Source organism: Hetaerina americana, unplaced genomic scaffold (assembly GCF_022747635.1).
Source record: "Hetaerina americana unplaced genomic scaffold, ioHetAmer1.1.p SCAF_52, whole genome shotgun sequence".
NCBI classification, from domain to species: domain Eukaryota; kingdom Metazoa; phylum Arthropoda; class Insecta; order Odonata; family Calopterygidae; genus Hetaerina; species Hetaerina americana.
In genome coordinates, this window is record NW_027287117.1 from 1971319 (window position 1) to 1990000 (window position 18682).

Sequence of the window (18682 nt, forward strand, 5' to 3'; positions counted from 1 at the left end):
TAACTATTGCTTGATTATCTGCAATCTGAATTACTTAATCCCTTGACAAGCGCAGTTAATTTTCAACATTCATCAAAACAAAAAGCTCACTGAAATATTTCCTTCCAATTTCTAAAACTTCAAAGCATCTCATACACTAGTAAGGCCATTTTTAGTTTAGGATGAAATATTCGAAGAAACTGTGGAAGTAGCCAAGACTAACTTTTAATGGAGTCTTCCAAAATCTCAGGGTGTAAGGGAATGCCTCGATAGCCTAACTGGTTAAAGCACTCGGTCGGACATCAAGGGATCCGCATTGAATACCAGGCAAGGCAAATGATTTTTAAACTCTGAAATTGTTGCAATAGAATGAAATAATGTCTCTAAATATTTGGTATGGCCTGTAGGTTACATTAATGTTTACCAATCACGACATACACCACATCAATGTTGAAAATAGGATAAAACTCACTTCTAGGGAAATCTAAAATTTCATTAAGTAACTGGCAACAATGAAAAAATGAGCAGCAATGACCATTGGACAGGAATGTGATCAAATTCACATAACACTTAGCACAGTACAAAAATGGCCATTTGAACACTCTGGGGTTGCTTGACACATTTACAAACTGGACCACCCCATCACTGTACATGACTGAACTTCTCCAAAACAATCAAGTATGCACGAACACACTTCCCCCAAGATCCAGGTATGAGCGATGAACCAGACTTCATCAGGAGCACACTTTTCACTATTTGTGCACATAAAGTTTCAAGCATTGCGAAAATTTCCAGAAGAGGCCACGGTCCTGCCCCCCCCCCAATCGCACCCCCTCTTGCAAACAACATCTCCGCTCCCTTAACAGCACCAGCATGACCAATGGGTTTCACTCATCCCACTCTACCACTTGACCCCCAATGGACTACAGTTCACTTCAAGTCTTGATTTGGCTTCAATGCCATCTCAGAGATAGTAACTCTTTGCCTGACACATCTACTTCCCCCATAGAATATGGTAGTCACCCGTCAACACAAACGCTAATATATATATGTATTCCCTCACCCTCACTGACTTAGAGAGTATCTTGGTACTTGATCATCAGTTTCCAGCCAATATCTTGACTACATCATTTTATAATCGTAAATATTATTTTTCATCATTTCCATTCATCTGGATCTTAATATCATCAGACTATGTACAGCACAAGAGGTTGTAATGACTTGAGGATGACTGCCCATAACTCAGCTATGTTCGCTAAGAACCCTCTTTATGCTTGTAAGTAATTCCTGAAATTATTGCTGAGAAAACTAAGGGAACTAGAAATTTTTTTGTCATTTAAGTCAAAACTTGATCAGTTTCTATGCAAACATCAATGCTATGCTGTGGATTAATTCATGTCTCTCTCTGAAGATAAATAATTTCATTCTTACGAACGCTGTTACTGCTCCTGTTTACTGTTTCTGTTTTATTTGTGACTGTACATGAGTGTTCAAACTTTAAATGCAATACACTGTATTTGCTATCCATACTTGCAATTAATGTGAAGAATTCCGTACGTGTCTTTTAGGAACCAATAAACACCACCATCATCATTACATTGAAAGAGAATGATCACATTAACTATATAATGATGAACTCTCAAGAATAATAAAATAATTGATACATACTACAAGCATATTTATACAGAGAGTTTGTCAGGGTAAGATTATTCACAGTTGGAGAATTCCTATTTTGGTAACTAGAAATAATGAGCTTATGACTACATTAACGATTAACTGATCAAAAGATTATGACAATAGGCACGGGAGATGGTTGACGTGATGACACAAGAGTTCATGGCAATAAAGGATGCACGCGTATTGCCATGGTTAACAGATTGGATGCATAAATTGAATATTGATAAAATGACATATTTGCACGAGGCAAACTTGAGGAGAGAATCTTTCTTGAAAAGAATGCATTCATAAATGAAATTTTAGAGACAGTATCACCTGAGTTTACCACCCCAGAACATTATTGAGAATTAAGTAACTCATACACAGGAAAATATTTCTACCAGATAATCTATCTTTCATTTAGAGATTGGTTTCGAATGATACATTAGAAACTAATCTACATCATTAAGAAATTATGATACCCTACTAAAATTAATCCAACAACTTTTCATGTGGAAAAATAATGCATCGGCATTAGAAAAACTGATTATTCAGATGTTCATATATGCAATACTCAAGAAAATGTACATATTTCAGGATTGTATCCATCATTGCATTCTCCTTAGACCAGATTGAGTACAATGAATTTATTCTTCATTGAAGCAATCAGTATGCATCAATTGTACCAGTGAATTGCAGATGAGATACATTACCTGCATATAAAAGGACTCCTACAGGCCATCATGATTGCTTTTTCACTGAACACATGCTCCTGCTGCTGTGTATCTATAATGTGTTGCTTCTTGAGGCACTTGAGGGCAAAAGACAGAACTGGATTGCGGCAGTGACGCACCAGTTCAACTCGCCCAAATCCACCAACACCAAGGGTTCCAACAATTTCAAGGTCATCAATATCAATTTCACCATACTCTGATGAAGCAAAGTAAAGCAATCACAGGTTAGCATATAGTTTACAAGAATAAGAGAAGCAATAGAGAATTACGATAAGAAAAGTAAATACAAAAATGTGAATGGATAATATAAAGGATTATTCAGTGGCAAGATGAATTTAGTAGCACAAAATTTTCTTTTTTCCCCATTATTAATGCAATTCATGTATTTTTGCAAATCAGTCATTGACTGAGACACTGAATAACATTCTTATTTAACGTTTTAATCAAGTATTACTTAAATGAAAACTCTCTATTAAACTAATTAATCATGGGAATTACGGGTTTTGCAAATATATTACCTATTGCTATGGAATTGCTAACTCACTTCCCAAAAATCACTCACTGAGTTCCAAAACTTCTTTCGTCTGGGACTATTTCCTCCTACAGGTCCTCATCATTTCCCCATGATGTGACATAAGAATCAAAGACAGTGCTTCCAAAAGAAATAATATATTTTTGTTGACTAGTTTCACTACAATGTAACACCATCTGGACTCCAGATCTGAGTTCAGGTGATGCTAATGTAGCTAAACTAGTTGACAGGAATAAATTCTTTCCTGTAGAAACAGAAAGTCATTGATTCCTTCTTCATGCTTCACAAGTTGACTTCCACAAAGTATCATCCTTAACGACCTCTCAATTCTATTATTTCCCCCCATCCATTTTTCCTGTCACCTCATAATTTCTCCGTACTAGTTCCCTAAACAAGTTTATTCTCCGAATCTAAAAGTCAAAACCTTTCCATCAAAACTCAATCTCTTTCATCAAATACCAGATTTCAGAATCATATAGACATTTAATAAAAGGATATCAAAGTCTTCACCAATCTTATCTTTATAGCATTTTGCTAAGGCAGGTTTTGGGGCACAGAGCTGATGGCCAGCAATGAACAGTCTTAAGCCTCCATGGGACATGACGGAAAAGCAATGAGGTGTTATTTCTTCAGGGAAAACAAAGATATGTAAAACCAATAACCTTCCATAGTAATCATCCATTTCATTTTCCTACACTCCATCATTTCAATTTGCCTCCTCTTTATCCTCCATCTTGCCAAACCTCTCATCCACCTGCCTTTCAAATCCTCACTTGAATGATCTTTGAAATGGTGCACTAACAGCTAAAATCACGGTTTTTAGATAGTAAAAAGCTGTGGAATTTGAATTACATTTTTCAATTTATTTGACTTTAATGGTGATTAATACTTATGCACTGCAGCCAGGCAGGAATAAATATTCTAGACAAGATTCAACGCTAAAAATCAATTTCTACGATAAGTAAAAAAAAATGACACAGAAAGTAAATTTTTAAACAGTCGAACCTTTTTCGGACCCAGTGGAAATGGAATCTGGGAGATTGGCTGCAAATGGGTCGTGGCCAAGGGCTGGCTCCATCGCAGGGATGTCAATTGACCCTCGAATTGTTGTGGCTGTGGACGATATGATGGACCCAGAAGGTGCTGTGCGGCCTTGCGTAGAGTCCTCCTCATCCTCATATGCTTTATCCCCATAGTCCTTTTCATGAAGCTCACTGAGGTCCCCAATCAGCTGGATGAAGTTACTGCAATAATAATAATAATAATAATAATAATTTTATTTGTCCAGAGACTGCATCATACAAAAAAAATTGTACACATAGTATAGGACACGTCAATATATACAATAATACACAATGTAAATACATATGCCTATTCTAGGTTTCATGTTCCATGAAATTCCTATAGGATATACATTCATGAAGAGTCTTACTTTTAACAACTCCAATGACACTTATTTCTATTCTTCACTTACAATAACTAAATGTTAATTTTGAAAAAAAAAAAAGAAAAGATAAATTTCTGAATTAAATAATACATGATTATATTGACCTTGCAGAATAGGCAGAACTTAAACAAAATTTACATTTTATTAAATTTAGGTGTCAGGAAAATTCGTAAGACATACAGAAATTATGCAGGAAGTGACAGTTCGACATGTAATGTAGAGAGGAATAATTCCTGTGCCATAAACCACTCTCAAGTTAATGAAAAAGTACTTACTCTCTGTCCAGGGTGAGACAGTCGACTGGAGAGACAGCATAAACGCTAGCAGTACGACGGTCCTCTTTGAGCAATGCTTGTTCACCAAAATAATCTCCTCGCCCTAACTGACGTACTTCCTCTTCCTTCCCATCTGGTGACTCTGTTCGGGAACAAATATTTGGATCACTCAACCAGAGTTAAACTTTTGTTTGTGCTGATGTAACAGAAAACTTGGCAATAGCTAATTGAAACTCAAATAAATATCCGTTATCAACGATTTTGAGATTTTTAATATCATGCAACCTTCAAGCACTCTGGACACATTTCTGTCTGAAGAATCATCTGTGCCAGGCTACATTTTTTTCTAAGAATCTCAACCCAAGTTTATCCCTTGAAACATTGTGTTTCAAATGATTAGTTATAAGGTATTTTCCCCTAATAAAACGTGTTAGTATCTGGAAAGAAATCATGCCTAAGTGTGTAAAAGCAATAGCATAGTTGTCTCATGTCTGCAATACAAACAACAATACATATGAATAGTTTCCAACAAGCTACCTCATACAAAAAAAATGTAATTTGGACCCTTGAAAGCTAGTCAGTGCATTTGAGATTCTCCTAGGGTTTTAAATGATTTTAAAAGACTATTAATTTCACTTGTATTAGTGAAAGTTACAAGACTGAATCAAACTTAAAATGATTAAAATGGTATATTTTATGACAGGAAAAAAACAACCTTGAGAGTTGATATTTTGTCATCAGGAAGCTGTATAACATTTTGTGAAAAGTATTATTTGGCAAATTAACGATGAAGGGTATAAAGTTTCATAGATATGCTCTGGAGACTCCAACTCTGCTCCAATGGAGTCCAGGGCAATCTTCCTGTTTTTCAAACATAAATCAATTGTCTAACAGATGCAATCCTTTTGAAAAAAAACAAATTTTGTCCTTAGTGAATATTTTTTCTATAAACTGAAAATTATTCAGCTGTTTTGAGCGAATAATCTACAATGGTTGGGTCATCCTATATCTCATCCAACTGCTGATGTTTTGCAAGATGTGTTACACCAGATTAAATAATTGAATAGGTGTGCAAATCAATCATTTGCCACAAGAATATATTTTAATTTGTTAACAGGAAAACAGAATTTACCTTTTCGAGTTACTTTAACACTGCCACCACTGATTATGTAAAAGGTATCCCCTCGAGCACCTTGTCTGACAATACAAGCTCCAGGTGGATAAAATTCCTGGAAGAAAAAAATTGACAAAAATGCTGTTAATGGGATTAAAATGGGATTAATGGGATTATGCAAAATTAATAACAAACTAAATGGGACAAAAGTCAGGATATCAAGCAAAATACAATTTGGATAGAAATATTGTGGGAAAAGTCATAGTTAAATAGTACAGTAAACTCTCAATCTTCTACGTGCACATTATCCCAATAAGTTTTTCAATAACTTTGTCATACGAGCATATATACACGTTAGTTTAGTGAGCAGAGCAATAGGCTACTGAATGGTGAGCCTGGGTTTGCTTCTGGTTGAAAATCAGTCCGACTACTGAATTTGATGAAGAGTCTGAATAATCACATCTATCCAAAAGCGTTGTCGGTGGGAAAATTAAATGGATCTATAACTAATTAAGAAACCAACTAACCAGTTCCAGGGCATCAGCAACTTTGGCCAGTATTTCATCAGCGAGTTTTTGGAATAAAGGAACACTGTGAAGGAACTGCACACTGTCCTCCATTCGCTGCAACCCAGTACGCATCATGATACGCTGGAAGACTCGTCTGTCAAGAACCCACACCTTGGCATCACTCAGCACTGGAATTCACAAGGTGTAGGAGGGGAATGAGAAATAGTGTGAGGTCACAGGGTCATCAGAGAGGTTAATATGAGACCCAAGGCTGTAAGTGGCATCTTGCTATTCAGAGAAAATCTTCTCATCCAAGTGGAAAGTAATACAGGGTAAAAATAAAAGTCTCCAAAGCATTCATTCCAAAGAAACGATGTGGTTGAAACTCTCAACAATGTCTTTCTTTAAAAATTTATAATTTATACTGTCGCAAGTATGCGACATGGTACTCCCTTTCCTGGCTCCTCCGAATACCCACCCCAAGCGATCAACGACAATGTTGCAAGTATGCAGCATGGTATTCCTTCCCTGGTTCCTCCAAAACTCCTACGTGACCAAAGACAATGTTTCAAGAGTATTCCTCCCCCGGCTCCTAAATTGGGTATAAAAGCCCTGATTGCGGGGCGAAAAGAGGTCAGTTGGTAATCTGGCGGTGACCAGTAGAGCACGAAGCTTTGGCTGTGTTGCGCTTGTCGCGACAGCGTGTCCTATTTCTGACTCAACTTCGGACGAGGGCTCTGCCCAGGTTATGCATGTCGTGACCGCGTCCGCCCTGCCATACTCCCTTCCTTCATGACGGACGAGGGCTCTGCCTAGGTTATGCGTGTCGTGACCGCGTCCACCCTGCCATACTCCCTTCCTTTCCGACGGACGAGGGCTCTGCCTAGGTTATGCGTGTCGTGACCGCGTCCGCCCTGCCATACTCCCTTCCTTTCCGACGGACGAGGGCTCTGCCTAGGTTATGCGTGTCGTGACCGCGTCCGCCCTGCCATACTCCCTTCCTTTCCGACGGACGAGGGCTCTGCCTAGGTTATGCGTGTCGTGACCGCGTCCGCCCTGCCATACTCCCTTCCTTCCCGACAGACGCGCGTTGGTTTACTGAGGGTCTAGCCATCCATAAGTTGTGTATACCTTTGTAAATGGTGCATTATAACTGTGTGTTGTATAATAAACGATTGTTTGGGTAAGACTCGGTGTAGTTATTCTGACTTTCCCCGATACCCTTTGTGTCGCACCGTAGGAACACCCCTTGCGACAATACATTCACCTACCTGATTTTCTCAATCGTAAAATTGTAATCCAGTTACATATTTTCAAACATTTTGTTTTAAAAGTGGGAAGAGAAGTCATAAAATTCTTTAAAAAGATTAAACTTGGTTCGTGAATAAGAGTAAATGCAAACCTATCTTCAGTAGGCACTCATTGAATGACTTCAGGTACAAATTTTCATTTCAATGCCTAATTGCTGATAAAGCGAAATCATATATCTTTTCTTAATTGATAGGCTTTCAGACCTGATTGCTTCTATCCAGGAAAATCATGAGAATGGCCTTTTATAAGAAGTTGACTTCAGAGACTAATGTATTTTTGGAACAGTGAGAAAATCATATGAAACTTGCCTATCATTTCTTTCAAAATGGCGGAAAAGAAATGTCACCTTTATTTTAATCGCTGATTTTATGCAAATTTCTCTGTTAAAACCTCTTGTCAATGTCTGTAAACATGCAGAGAAAGAATGAAATATAATACCTTGAAATAAGTCAAGCTGACTAATAACTGTCAATATTATATAAATAATATTACTGAGGGGAAAGCAGTACCATTAGCTTCATGAAACAGATTCACCCATAAGAATAATTAACTTGGTCCAATAATCAAGGTACATGATGATAATGATGCTTATTTGTTCCTTAAAGACATGTTTGAGACATGTATGGAGCATGTAGCATGTTGCTGGTTATACATAACATGATATTAAATCAATGAATCAAAAAATGGTTATATTCAATTATAACAATGATAATTATCCCTCATATATACATACATACTAAACTCATGGGATGCATACAGAAACAGAACACTTCAAGAAATTTGCTACAGCTTATCACCAAATTTATAATCATTCATGGAGTAGTAATAATATTTAATAAGGAGCTCATAAAGTTAACACCAAATGATATTTATGATGCTACAACTATTTCAACAAGGTGATATTATCCATGAGAGATAGCCTACGCATGACTTTCTCCAAACCTTACATATCCCCTTTCCCCCTCAGATCACTAGATCTCTATCCCCCCCTCAATTTGGTTTGTCACTCTCCCATTCGTTTTCAGAAATACATTATTGTAAAGCACAGATGTAAAATATTCAAATCAAAATTCCGATGGGCTGTTCATAGCCTTTCATTTTTAATAATATGCTACAGCTTGTGTATAAGCTTACAATGCACAATTTCCATACTGCTATTTTCTGAAAAAAAGACACTCCTATCACAACTGCTGTCCATCATGAACAAGATATTGTGTCTAACGCAAAATTATAGCAGTTTAATATCAAATATTCAAGTATACTGAATGGCAGCTTGTCTCCGAGAGAAATCGCTATGTAACAGACCTGGTTTCATCACACAAGTAATCTACATAGTTGAGCCAATTGAGAAATTTGTGTGTGTAGACATAGAAACAATAACCTTCATCATGCTTTATGGATGCATTAGGTAATCTAAAATGTGAATCATTTTCAACTTGGTTCACAGAAGAATAGAATGGAAGTACAGATACTTAGTTTTTTTTTAAACTTTAATAATCCCATCTATACTGTCCTTCTAGAAATTGAATTAATGGCTTCCTGAGTCGTTTCAACCAATGAACTGCGGTTCAAATAACTCAATACATGGTTCACATTACCTCCATGAAACCTATAAGATGACAAGGATTATACAAAAATTTAAGACATGATATACTTCAGCTTAGATGGCATTTTATTGATCATCATAGGAAAGAGAATGGGCTCTACAACAAAAATACTGCGGTACACCTTGATTAAAAAGGCATTATTTTATTTTCAAGTCTTTATCATCATTAAAATCCACACTATAGCTGAGATCAATTGGATTGGGAAATCATACATGGCTAAATTGTCACCATCTCATGCATTTAGCTCACTTTCAAATTCTACACCATGTCAAAAAGTCATAAGTCCTGAGATTTGCTCACGAAAACACACCAACCCCAGCGTTAAATGTTCCTTTAGATGGAAACCTTGGCCTCAGGCTGAGTCTGCCAAATTTCTTGGTTTTTATTGAAATTCCCAGCTCCATTGGGATTCTCTAATTGATGTTCTTCTGCAGAGACCTAAATCATTGTGCTTCCTTATTTGCACTATTTGTTTCACTGTCTATGATAATATCCTCCTCTAAATTTACCAATCTAACAGCACAAATCTAGAAATTTGCAATGAAAATGGCTGTAAGTGATGAAAATAAAGCTTTCCCTCTTAACTTACCCCGAATGGACGCTGTACGAGTGCAATTGTAGAGGATAGCCAGTTCACCAAAGGCCTTCCCTGCTCCCAATCGCCCAATGATCCGACCCTCTTTGACCACCTCCAAATCACCCACAGCGGAGACAAAGAGGTGCGAACCTGAGAGACAATAGATGTAGGAGAAATATTTTGAAATTAATTAAGTCCTATTAAATTATTAAAATAAAATATTTAAACATATATTAAACATATTGCATTTGTTACTTTTCCAAATAGGTTGCTTTCTTGAGTAAAAAGCTGTATTTATAAAAAGGAATCATACTAGCACTGCTTATATTTTCAGGTCTAAGAATGCATCAGGAATCAGTGACTTCCTGTTTTTTTCTTAGGTTTAAAATGATGGCATATGGTTGTTGTATTAGGTGTTTTGTTTCAGAAAAAAACACAACACATTTGGCATCTATTATTCAGATATCTCCATATTGACTATAATACTAACCTGCCTCTCCTTCTCTGACGACATAGCTACCCTTCTCAAATTCCTTGGAATACATGGACTCAACAACTTCAAGCACCTGACTTGTGTCCAATTTCTTGAGGAAGTCATTATCCATGATAGCATCTTTGATGAGCTGCTTGGACCTATTTAACGAGAGAGATGAATCTCAGTCACATGCTTCAAAATGGCAAACTATTACGGATAAGATGAAATGCAACACAAGTTTCATCAATGTTCAGTTACAAATATTTGTTAAACATACACGACAGGTTTTGTAATAATTACTTAGAAGCAAACTGTGAAAAGGATAGCATTTATTGCATTCAAGTATATAAAGTAAAATCAAATAAATTTAATAAAAATGTCTTTATATTTACCAATTGTTTGAAAGAGACTTTACCCCAATTAAAAAAAGCATACATATTAATATTTGACATGACTTTATACAAATTGAATAAGATACTTGTTGAACAATACTCAAATAATGAACTAAAGGAAAATCTCGATATGATCCTTGTACTAATGGATACACGAGAATCATGGATGATTGAAAAACATGGATAACTAAAATATGTAGAAAATATGGTCATGATATTAACGAAATGACATGTATGGAAACTCTCCTTTCCCATTCCCTGTGACTAATTGGCATGTTTACTAGCAATGGAAAGTCTATTGTTTCCATCCTCCAGTCATTTTTATAAGAGTGTTTCACAAGAACGCATAACCATCGGATCAAGCGAATAGCACAACATACTATATTTTCCTTAGGAAGCAAAATCACTTAAATCACCAGAATATAAACAAATGGTTGGCAAAAAATGAATTTTAAAAAAAGGATCCCTGATGCAACTTCATATTCATCATATGATAGACAAAGTGATGAAATAAAATGCAGTACATGTGATTAATGACATATATTTTGCAAATTAAAGCTATGTAGTTGTATGGTAAAGCTTTAAGCTTGTCTTTAAGAAGAATATGGAATTCTCAGGGACAGACATGGTGAGGGAAACAATGAATAGTACAGAAATTTTTAAAGTAAAATATAATAAATATTATTGCCAACATTTAATTTTGTTAAATTAAAAACTTTTAAGGAAGCCAATGTTTTTCAAACTTGTATTTTAAAATGCAAATTAAAGTTTCACAGCATTTGATGATCTTTCAGATTGTAATGGTAGATGAAAGAAGAAATACTGATGGACTCAAAGAAGATTCTAATTGTTCTTAAAAGAAAGGGGTAGATTAACATGAAAACTTGCGATCCATCAGTCTAATGACCCATGGACCAAAGATTCTGGCAATAATGGTAAACCAGAGAATAAAAAAGAAAGCAGAAGAGTATTTAAGAAGGATCCAATTTTAATTTATAAGAAGCAGAGGAACAAGATAAGCTATTATGACTTTCAAACTCGTGGAGAAGGGGACATGGAAGGATCAATGGACCATTTTGGCATTCCTCGATCTGGAGGGAGTCTTTGAGAATGTGGATTGGAATTTGATGCCACGCACCCCAATTGCGATTGGAATAAACTAAAGTGATAGGATGATGATGCAGACCCTATACAAAGGAGTGATTCCATGCAGTGAAAGCAAGGAAAAAGCTGAAATGTAGGAGTATGACAGGGCTGCTCATTGCCACCATCGATAGCTAATATACATGTTGAAAAAGCAATTAATTGGGATCAAGAAAAAGATTAGATGTGCTAAACACATCCAAGGAGAATGGACAAGTACACAGGGATTAACGGATGGCATAGCGACATGTATTTGCAGAGAAGAAAGAAGACTTCACAAGAACAACAGTCGAAAACTATTTTAAAAAATCAAGGCAAAGGTCTGAAGTCAAAGTAAGAAAGATAATCTTCAAATAATACTAGGGAAAGACGCAATGGTAGAAGTGGAAGAGTTTTGATATTTAAAAAAATTTGCTGTCTCAGGCGTAACTTTATGGAATTTGCATAACATATTGAAATGAAATGGAATAATTGACTTTGTAATTCCACACACTTTATTTAAAACTGCAAAATGGCAAAGAATACTCTATCTAGGGACTATTTCTCAAAAAGTAATTAAAATTTTACCTAAGGAAAAAGTTACAAGTGCCTTTTGCAGTGGTTCATGCCTTAAGAACCTGATCTCTTACACTAAAGACAAAGTCCCCAAAAACGAGAGGAGTGGAGTGTATGAGTTTAAGTGCTCGGAGTGTAACACAAAGTATATTGGGCAAACAGGACAGAAATTTAAAGAAAGAATTAAAGAACACCAAATCTGTGTAAAAAGTAAGAACATAACATCCCTCTTTGCAAACACCTCATCGAAAGTGACAACAAAATTGACTTTGTGACTGAAATTATTCATTTTGAAAATAAGGTCAAATGCTTTGGAGCAGTTGGAAATTTTGAAATGTGTCCGTTGGAAAGATGAAGTTGCCAACGAAATTTTGAATCCCTCCCACTCCCCACTCCTAGACCTACCAACCACTCTTCCAAGTCAACGATTGACACCGAAAGATTTAATTCTCTTTTCTTCCCAGCTACATTGTAACCTTTTTACCCCTCCACCCTCCCTCCCTCCCTCTTTGACCTAACCCCTCTCCCTTGATCAGAAGGTATATATACCAAGTTTGCTTCTATGAGGACCACCTGATGATGACGTTCAACGTCAAAACCTGGGTCGTATTTTTTAAATAAAGTGTGTGGAATTACAAAGTCAATTATTTCATTGCATTTCAATATTTTTATATTTAGACAGCATTTTCAGGGGTAATGGAAGGAGGAGGAGGGATTTACTACTCGAAATAGGAATGGCTAAGAGGGCTTTCAGAAGCAACTACTAGCGATAAATAGTACTAGCATAGTCACAAGGAAGCAATTCATTAAAGGTTGTGAGTGGAGTATTCTTCTCTACGGATGTGAGACTGGGACCAGAGGAGTAGCAAAGAACAGTCGATTGAAGGCAATGGAAATGTAGCGCTGAAGAAGAATGACAAAAATAAAATGGATAGACACAACAAAAAATGAAGAAGTACTTCAGAGAGTGGGTGAAGAGAGAAGCAAGCCTATGGAGGACACTTACAAGAAGAAGAGGGGACCAGATGGGGCATATTCTGAGGCACAACAGCTTACTGAAGATCATAATGGAGGGGGAAATGAAGGGGAATTACAAGAAAAGAAGGCTAAAGATGAACTATGAGAAGCGGGTGACGGAAAATGTCAGTGTAAGAAGCCTAAGATGGATTGAAACTAATAGCAGGGGACAGGATAGTTTGGAATACCATCACAAATAGGTGATCAATTGCCCAATTCGAGGAGATATTTTTTAATAGAACAGGAATTTTCTCAGACTTCAAATAAAAATTATTTCCAAAGCAGTAAACTCTGTCCATTGTACCTCTCAATGTGAGTATTTCGCTTTAGAAACGTATCATTTATTGATCCCCACGAAATAACACGGGAGAGTGAAATTCAGTTAAGAGAATGCCCTCCATTCTTTCGCTTGCTTTGAATGATTTAGCCAGCTACAGTGAACTACACATTAACGAACTCCCTATTTCAATTTGAATGTGGCATTCAGATATCTATTTGACTTTGTTTTCTATTTCAAGTTGCTTCATTTTCATTGGCTTTAAACATATTTTCCCAGGAATAACTCTCCTTATTTTCATCCTAAGTCTTACAAGGTCTGTCCCAAAAGTAGTACGACTTATTTTTCCCGGACAGACGGACGGACGGGCGCCAGTTTCTCTAGCTGGGTTCGAGGAAAAAGAGTCTCAGGAAAGGCTGGAGGCTGGTGCCAGTTGGCACCCAGACTTGACTGATTGTGGATCGTAAGATTGCGAAACCTCTATCACGTGACCTCGTTAGGCTCCTTCATCAATCGATAATTTTAACAGCGTAACGCCATCAAATTTTGCATGAAACCGGGCAAAACCGGGACAGAGACTCATGGCATGCTCAAGGCTGCTTATGATGATAGCGCCATGAAGTTGATCGGGTGTGTTTTTGAGTGGCACAAGTTGTTTCGGGAGAGTGGAGAAGATGTTAGAGACGCCCAACGTTCAGGACGACCTTTGACCTCAAAAAGTGACGAAAATCTTGCTAGAGTGAAGGCTTTGTTGGACAGGGATCGCAGATAAAGTGTTCGCAGGATTTAAGATGGACTTGGAATTCCTAAAAGTGATGTGCATCCACTTGTAACGAAATCATAGACATGAAAAACGTGTGTGCGAGGTTGGTGCCACGTGTGCTCTCGGACGAACAAAAGGAAACTCACACGCGGATCTGCCAATAGCTTCTTGACCATGTGAGCGAGGATCCAAATGTTATATACAATGCCCCAACAGACTTCTTCCTCTTCCACCGACTCAAATACGAGCTGAAAGGACGTCACCACGACTCGGTAGAAGCGTTACAACAGGCTGTGACAGGGGAGCTTAGCAGAACTCCGGGCGCCGCCTTCCAGAAGGCATACGAGGCGTGGATAACCCGCTAGCCAGCAGTGTGTGGACGCAAAATGGTTGCCATTCAAAAACTTTTGAGTGAATATATCGATCGAGCCAATATATTTTTTTTATCGAGTCAATCTCACTACTTTTGGGACAGACCTTGCATCGCACATTGCTCCGCTTCTCTCCACTTTTGAGAAAAAAATAAATCACCGCTGGTTTCGGCCTCAAGGGCGTTCAGTCAGCTTACCTGTAATCCTTGTCAACGTGAGTGATGACAATGTCCTCTGAGGTTTGTCCGACATCCGAACTCTCACCAGAGACACCTTGCTTCTTATTGCCCACTCCCCCTCCAGGGGGGCAGAGGTTATTGTCGCTACTGGATGCCTGCTGCCCAGGCATGCCATGGGAATCGTGGATGGAGGAGAGGACATCTCCGGGCAGGGGTGAGAGCCTTCCGAGGGTCGCAGACCATGGAGCAGAGCCATCTGGTGAAAAACTTGTTGCCTGCTGAAGGACACTCTGCAAGGAGAGGGGAAGAGAGATAACATCAGTACAGACAATCTGTGTCTATGTCTACAAGGTTTGTATAAAAAGTACCGCTAAACTTTTTTCTGACATGTGCGTGAAATACTCAATTCAGACCGTTTTTTAAGCGTCTACATAATCGCAGATCGTATTATTGGCGTTGATAAGATGACAGTGCTCACCACTTTTATCGCTGAACATTCGGCGATGCCAAATATCCGCGCTAAACTCGTTCTCCCGAATGTCTTTGGACGGACGACCAAGAGAAGAGTCGAGTGTCTGCTTCTACCTTCCAGAAGTCATCGCGACGATTACCCAACACCCTTACAGTCCCGACTTGGTTCCAGCAGACTATCTGTATTTCCTTTTCCCATAAGTGAAATCCTTCCTCAAAGGACATGGGACCTTGAGTGTCGTCAAAGAAGCTAGCACGCGTACCCTTTAAGGACCTTACAGAATCCGCCTACCAGGGAGCCTTCGGGTCATGGAAAAGCAACAAGCTAAAGAGTATCGACACTCAAGGGATGTACTTTGAAGAATTTTGAGGCATTGTAGCAATATATGAAATAAATCTATTTTTGCGAAACCTTTCCCGATGCTTTTTACACAAACCATGTGCGCCGTGGTAATAGCACTAGTAGTAATTTAGTGGCCCGTATACATAATACCAGGGACCCGTTGTACTCACACAGGAATGAATGAAAAACAATTGAAATGAGGATAAAAAAAGGCCTAATTACACGTTCGCACTCAGTCACTCACTTGCTCAGGGCTTACAAGGATTTCTCCGATGTCATTGACCTGTCAATCACACTGATGAATAAAAGAATATAAAACGGATGTACGTACGTTTGCGCCCATTCACTCAATCACTCGGGTGTGTTCGGAAACAGGGACCTTTGCAAATCAAATGTACTCTAGGTTTTCTCTACGCACTTACCTACCCCCGCTACTTATTTCCTTGTTTTTTGTTGGCAGGAGGAATCCTTGTAATTCCTGAACGAGTAAGGGAGTGCGATTCACAAAGGTCTGATACACTCCAGTGAATGAGTGACTGCGCGTATACGTATGTCCTTTCTGTTTCGTTTTGTTATTTTTGTGTGATTCACGGATCAATGGCATAGGAGAAATCCTTGTAAACCCCGTAGGCGAGAGTCTCTAGTCTTATCGATCATTAGCAGCTATTAGTCGGCCATTTTTTCTGGACCACAGTATAAACATTCATTATGGTTTATGACAAAGTCTGCGGTACTATTAGCTATGTAGTATATGTAATTTTTATATAAAAATATTGCGTCTGTATTACATTCACTTCTATTCTTTAAAACGGGACATTCTCGCTTAGAAAACCAGGATTAGATTTCTGATTAATTTCACGTCGATTAATAATTTTTTTAGTTTTCAAAGAATATTTTTTCGTTTTCTAAACCTCCTCACTGAGGTGTAAAAATTATAGAATCCATTAATTCGCCAGGTATGTTTAAACAATTGGTTGTTATTTTTCATAGGGTTTATTACAAACATAACTGCTCTTTGGTTGACACCAATATACTATATCACCATTCCATGTAAACGGAAAACAAAACAAGTAATTCATATATAGATTGAGACACGATCACCAACGCGTAAACAACAAATGCTATTATAAGAGTCAATTCTTGTTCAAATAATTTAAATACATAACTGTGCATTGCCCTCTCTCAAGAACAACCTTGGAAAACATTTGATACACCAATTTTTCTAATAAATATTAGCAAAAGAAGAAATCATATAATAGTTCAAAGAAGAAATAAACTCTTTGAGCCCGCTATTGCCCTTATGGGAATCGGCTTGATATATTGATTTTAGATTCGTGAAGAATACCATTACTCTCAGCTCATCAGTACTCGATTCACATCTCCCCCAAACTTATCAGCGTAATTAATTGCCTCAACACCTGGTAAGTAATTCCACAGCAAGAATTAAGCCAAAGCACGAGTAAGAAGGGGCTGAAAATTAAAACTCAGCGGTCTAACAGAAGAGGTGCATTTCAATTACAATGCCTTTTTCCTATTAACCTGCCTCTGAGTAATATTTTGATTACTTTTGATGATGCGATATGATCAATTCACACGGCGAAATGTTCCTAGATTAATGTGAAACCCGCCCTTTGCACATACATTAAACTGATGGTGGGAAAACGTAATGAGAAAGTTAAAGAGAGGTGTTATTTTGCTCTAGTTAGACCTCATTTGGAATATGCCGCAAGTATTTGGGATCCTCGGGAGAAAATTTGGCAAAAAGAATTAGATAAAGTCCAGAGAAAATCCGCTAGATTGGTTAAAAATTGTTATGATAAGAACACAAGTGTGACAGGGCTTTTAGGGGATTTAGGCTGGGAACCACTTGAAGAGCGGAGAGAACAAGCGAAGCTTAGACTTTTAGAAAGGTTCAGAACAAATGAGTTTAACTATGACAATAAAGGGATTATAATGGCCCCACACTACTTAGGTAGATCAGACCACAAAGATAAAATAAGGGAGATAGATTACAGTATAGATAAATATAAATACTAATTCTTTCCCCGAACAATCAGAAATCATAATAGTAAGAAACCGAAGTCATTTTAGAAATATTAAAAACATTGAATTTACAAGTCGGAACAAAATGAAACATTGCAAAGATATAAGGTATATATGCAGATACATGTTAGTTGGTAGTTTGAGAGTTTGTATCTTTGTGGATTGTAAGGGTTTTTGCATGAATGCATACCACGTTTTGTTTGAGGATTGTATAAATGTGGGGCTTTTGCATGCTGTTTTTCTTTTCTTAAATACGGGTGGTGCTCTAACACCCCCCGCCACACTCCCTTGCGGCAGCTTAAGGCGTGTTAAGTAGATGTAGAAAATCGAATTAGTTGACAACAGAACGCTGTGGCTTATTTAATATTTCTTCGCTAACGTTGGCCGACGCAGAGTGAAAGAAAGAATAGGTTTTTAGATTCAGAATGGAGGCGGGAGAACATCCCCAATGGTATTGCGAGCGCCGAACATGTAACCCCGCAATTCGCCAAAGGCATCTTAACATTACCGTCGGAATTTGATGTTAAGGCATGACCTAAATGTGCGTACCCCGCAAACAGAACGTAAAGGCAGGCAACCAGAGAGGCAACGGGAAAAGATGGAGAGCGCGGGGCCGTGATTAATTCCGAGGGCAGCCCGTGTGTGGGCAGAGCAATTCCACGAACGAGCGCCTCAATCAATCACATGACTTTTTATAGGGAAGGTGCGTTTTTTCCGCCGGAGTTTCCGAAGGAGGAATTTCTCGCCGAAAATAAACTCTTTATCGACTGTGACGACGCATACGACTACTTTTCGAAAAAGAAATGGTAGCATGAATTTTGAGTCTCTGCCAATAAAACCTTCGCCCTTCGCACCCGCGAATATCCGCCCATACATTTCTCATGGGTCGTCCCACGCCATTCGTCAAAAGTC

At 37.9% G+C, this 18682-nt stretch overlaps 1 protein-coding gene across 3 annotated transcripts in view; it reads right to left on the reverse strand.

The window, feature by feature from the left end:
• Positions 1-18682, reverse strand: part of Pkg21D (Protein kinase, cGMP-dependent at 21D) — an 877499-nt gene that overhangs the window by 14645 nt on the left and 844172 nt on the right. For all 3 annotated transcript variants that reach the window (XM_071593157.1, XM_071593153.1, XM_071593156.1), the window contains 8 exons: positions 14932-15203; positions 10232-10374; positions 9754-9891; positions 6265-6434; positions 5756-5852; positions 4624-4765; positions 3907-4145; positions 2349-2565 (listed from right to left, as the gene is read on the reverse strand). In XM_071593157.1, coding sequence (XP_071449258.1) covers positions 2349-2565; positions 3907-4145; positions 4624-4765; positions 5756-5852; positions 6265-6434; positions 9754-9891; positions 10232-10374; positions 14932-15203 — 1418 coding nt within the window. The remainder of the gene's footprint in view (positions 1-2348; positions 2566-3906; positions 4146-4623; positions 4766-5755; positions 5853-6264; positions 6435-9753; positions 9892-10231; positions 10375-14931; positions 15204-18682) is intronic.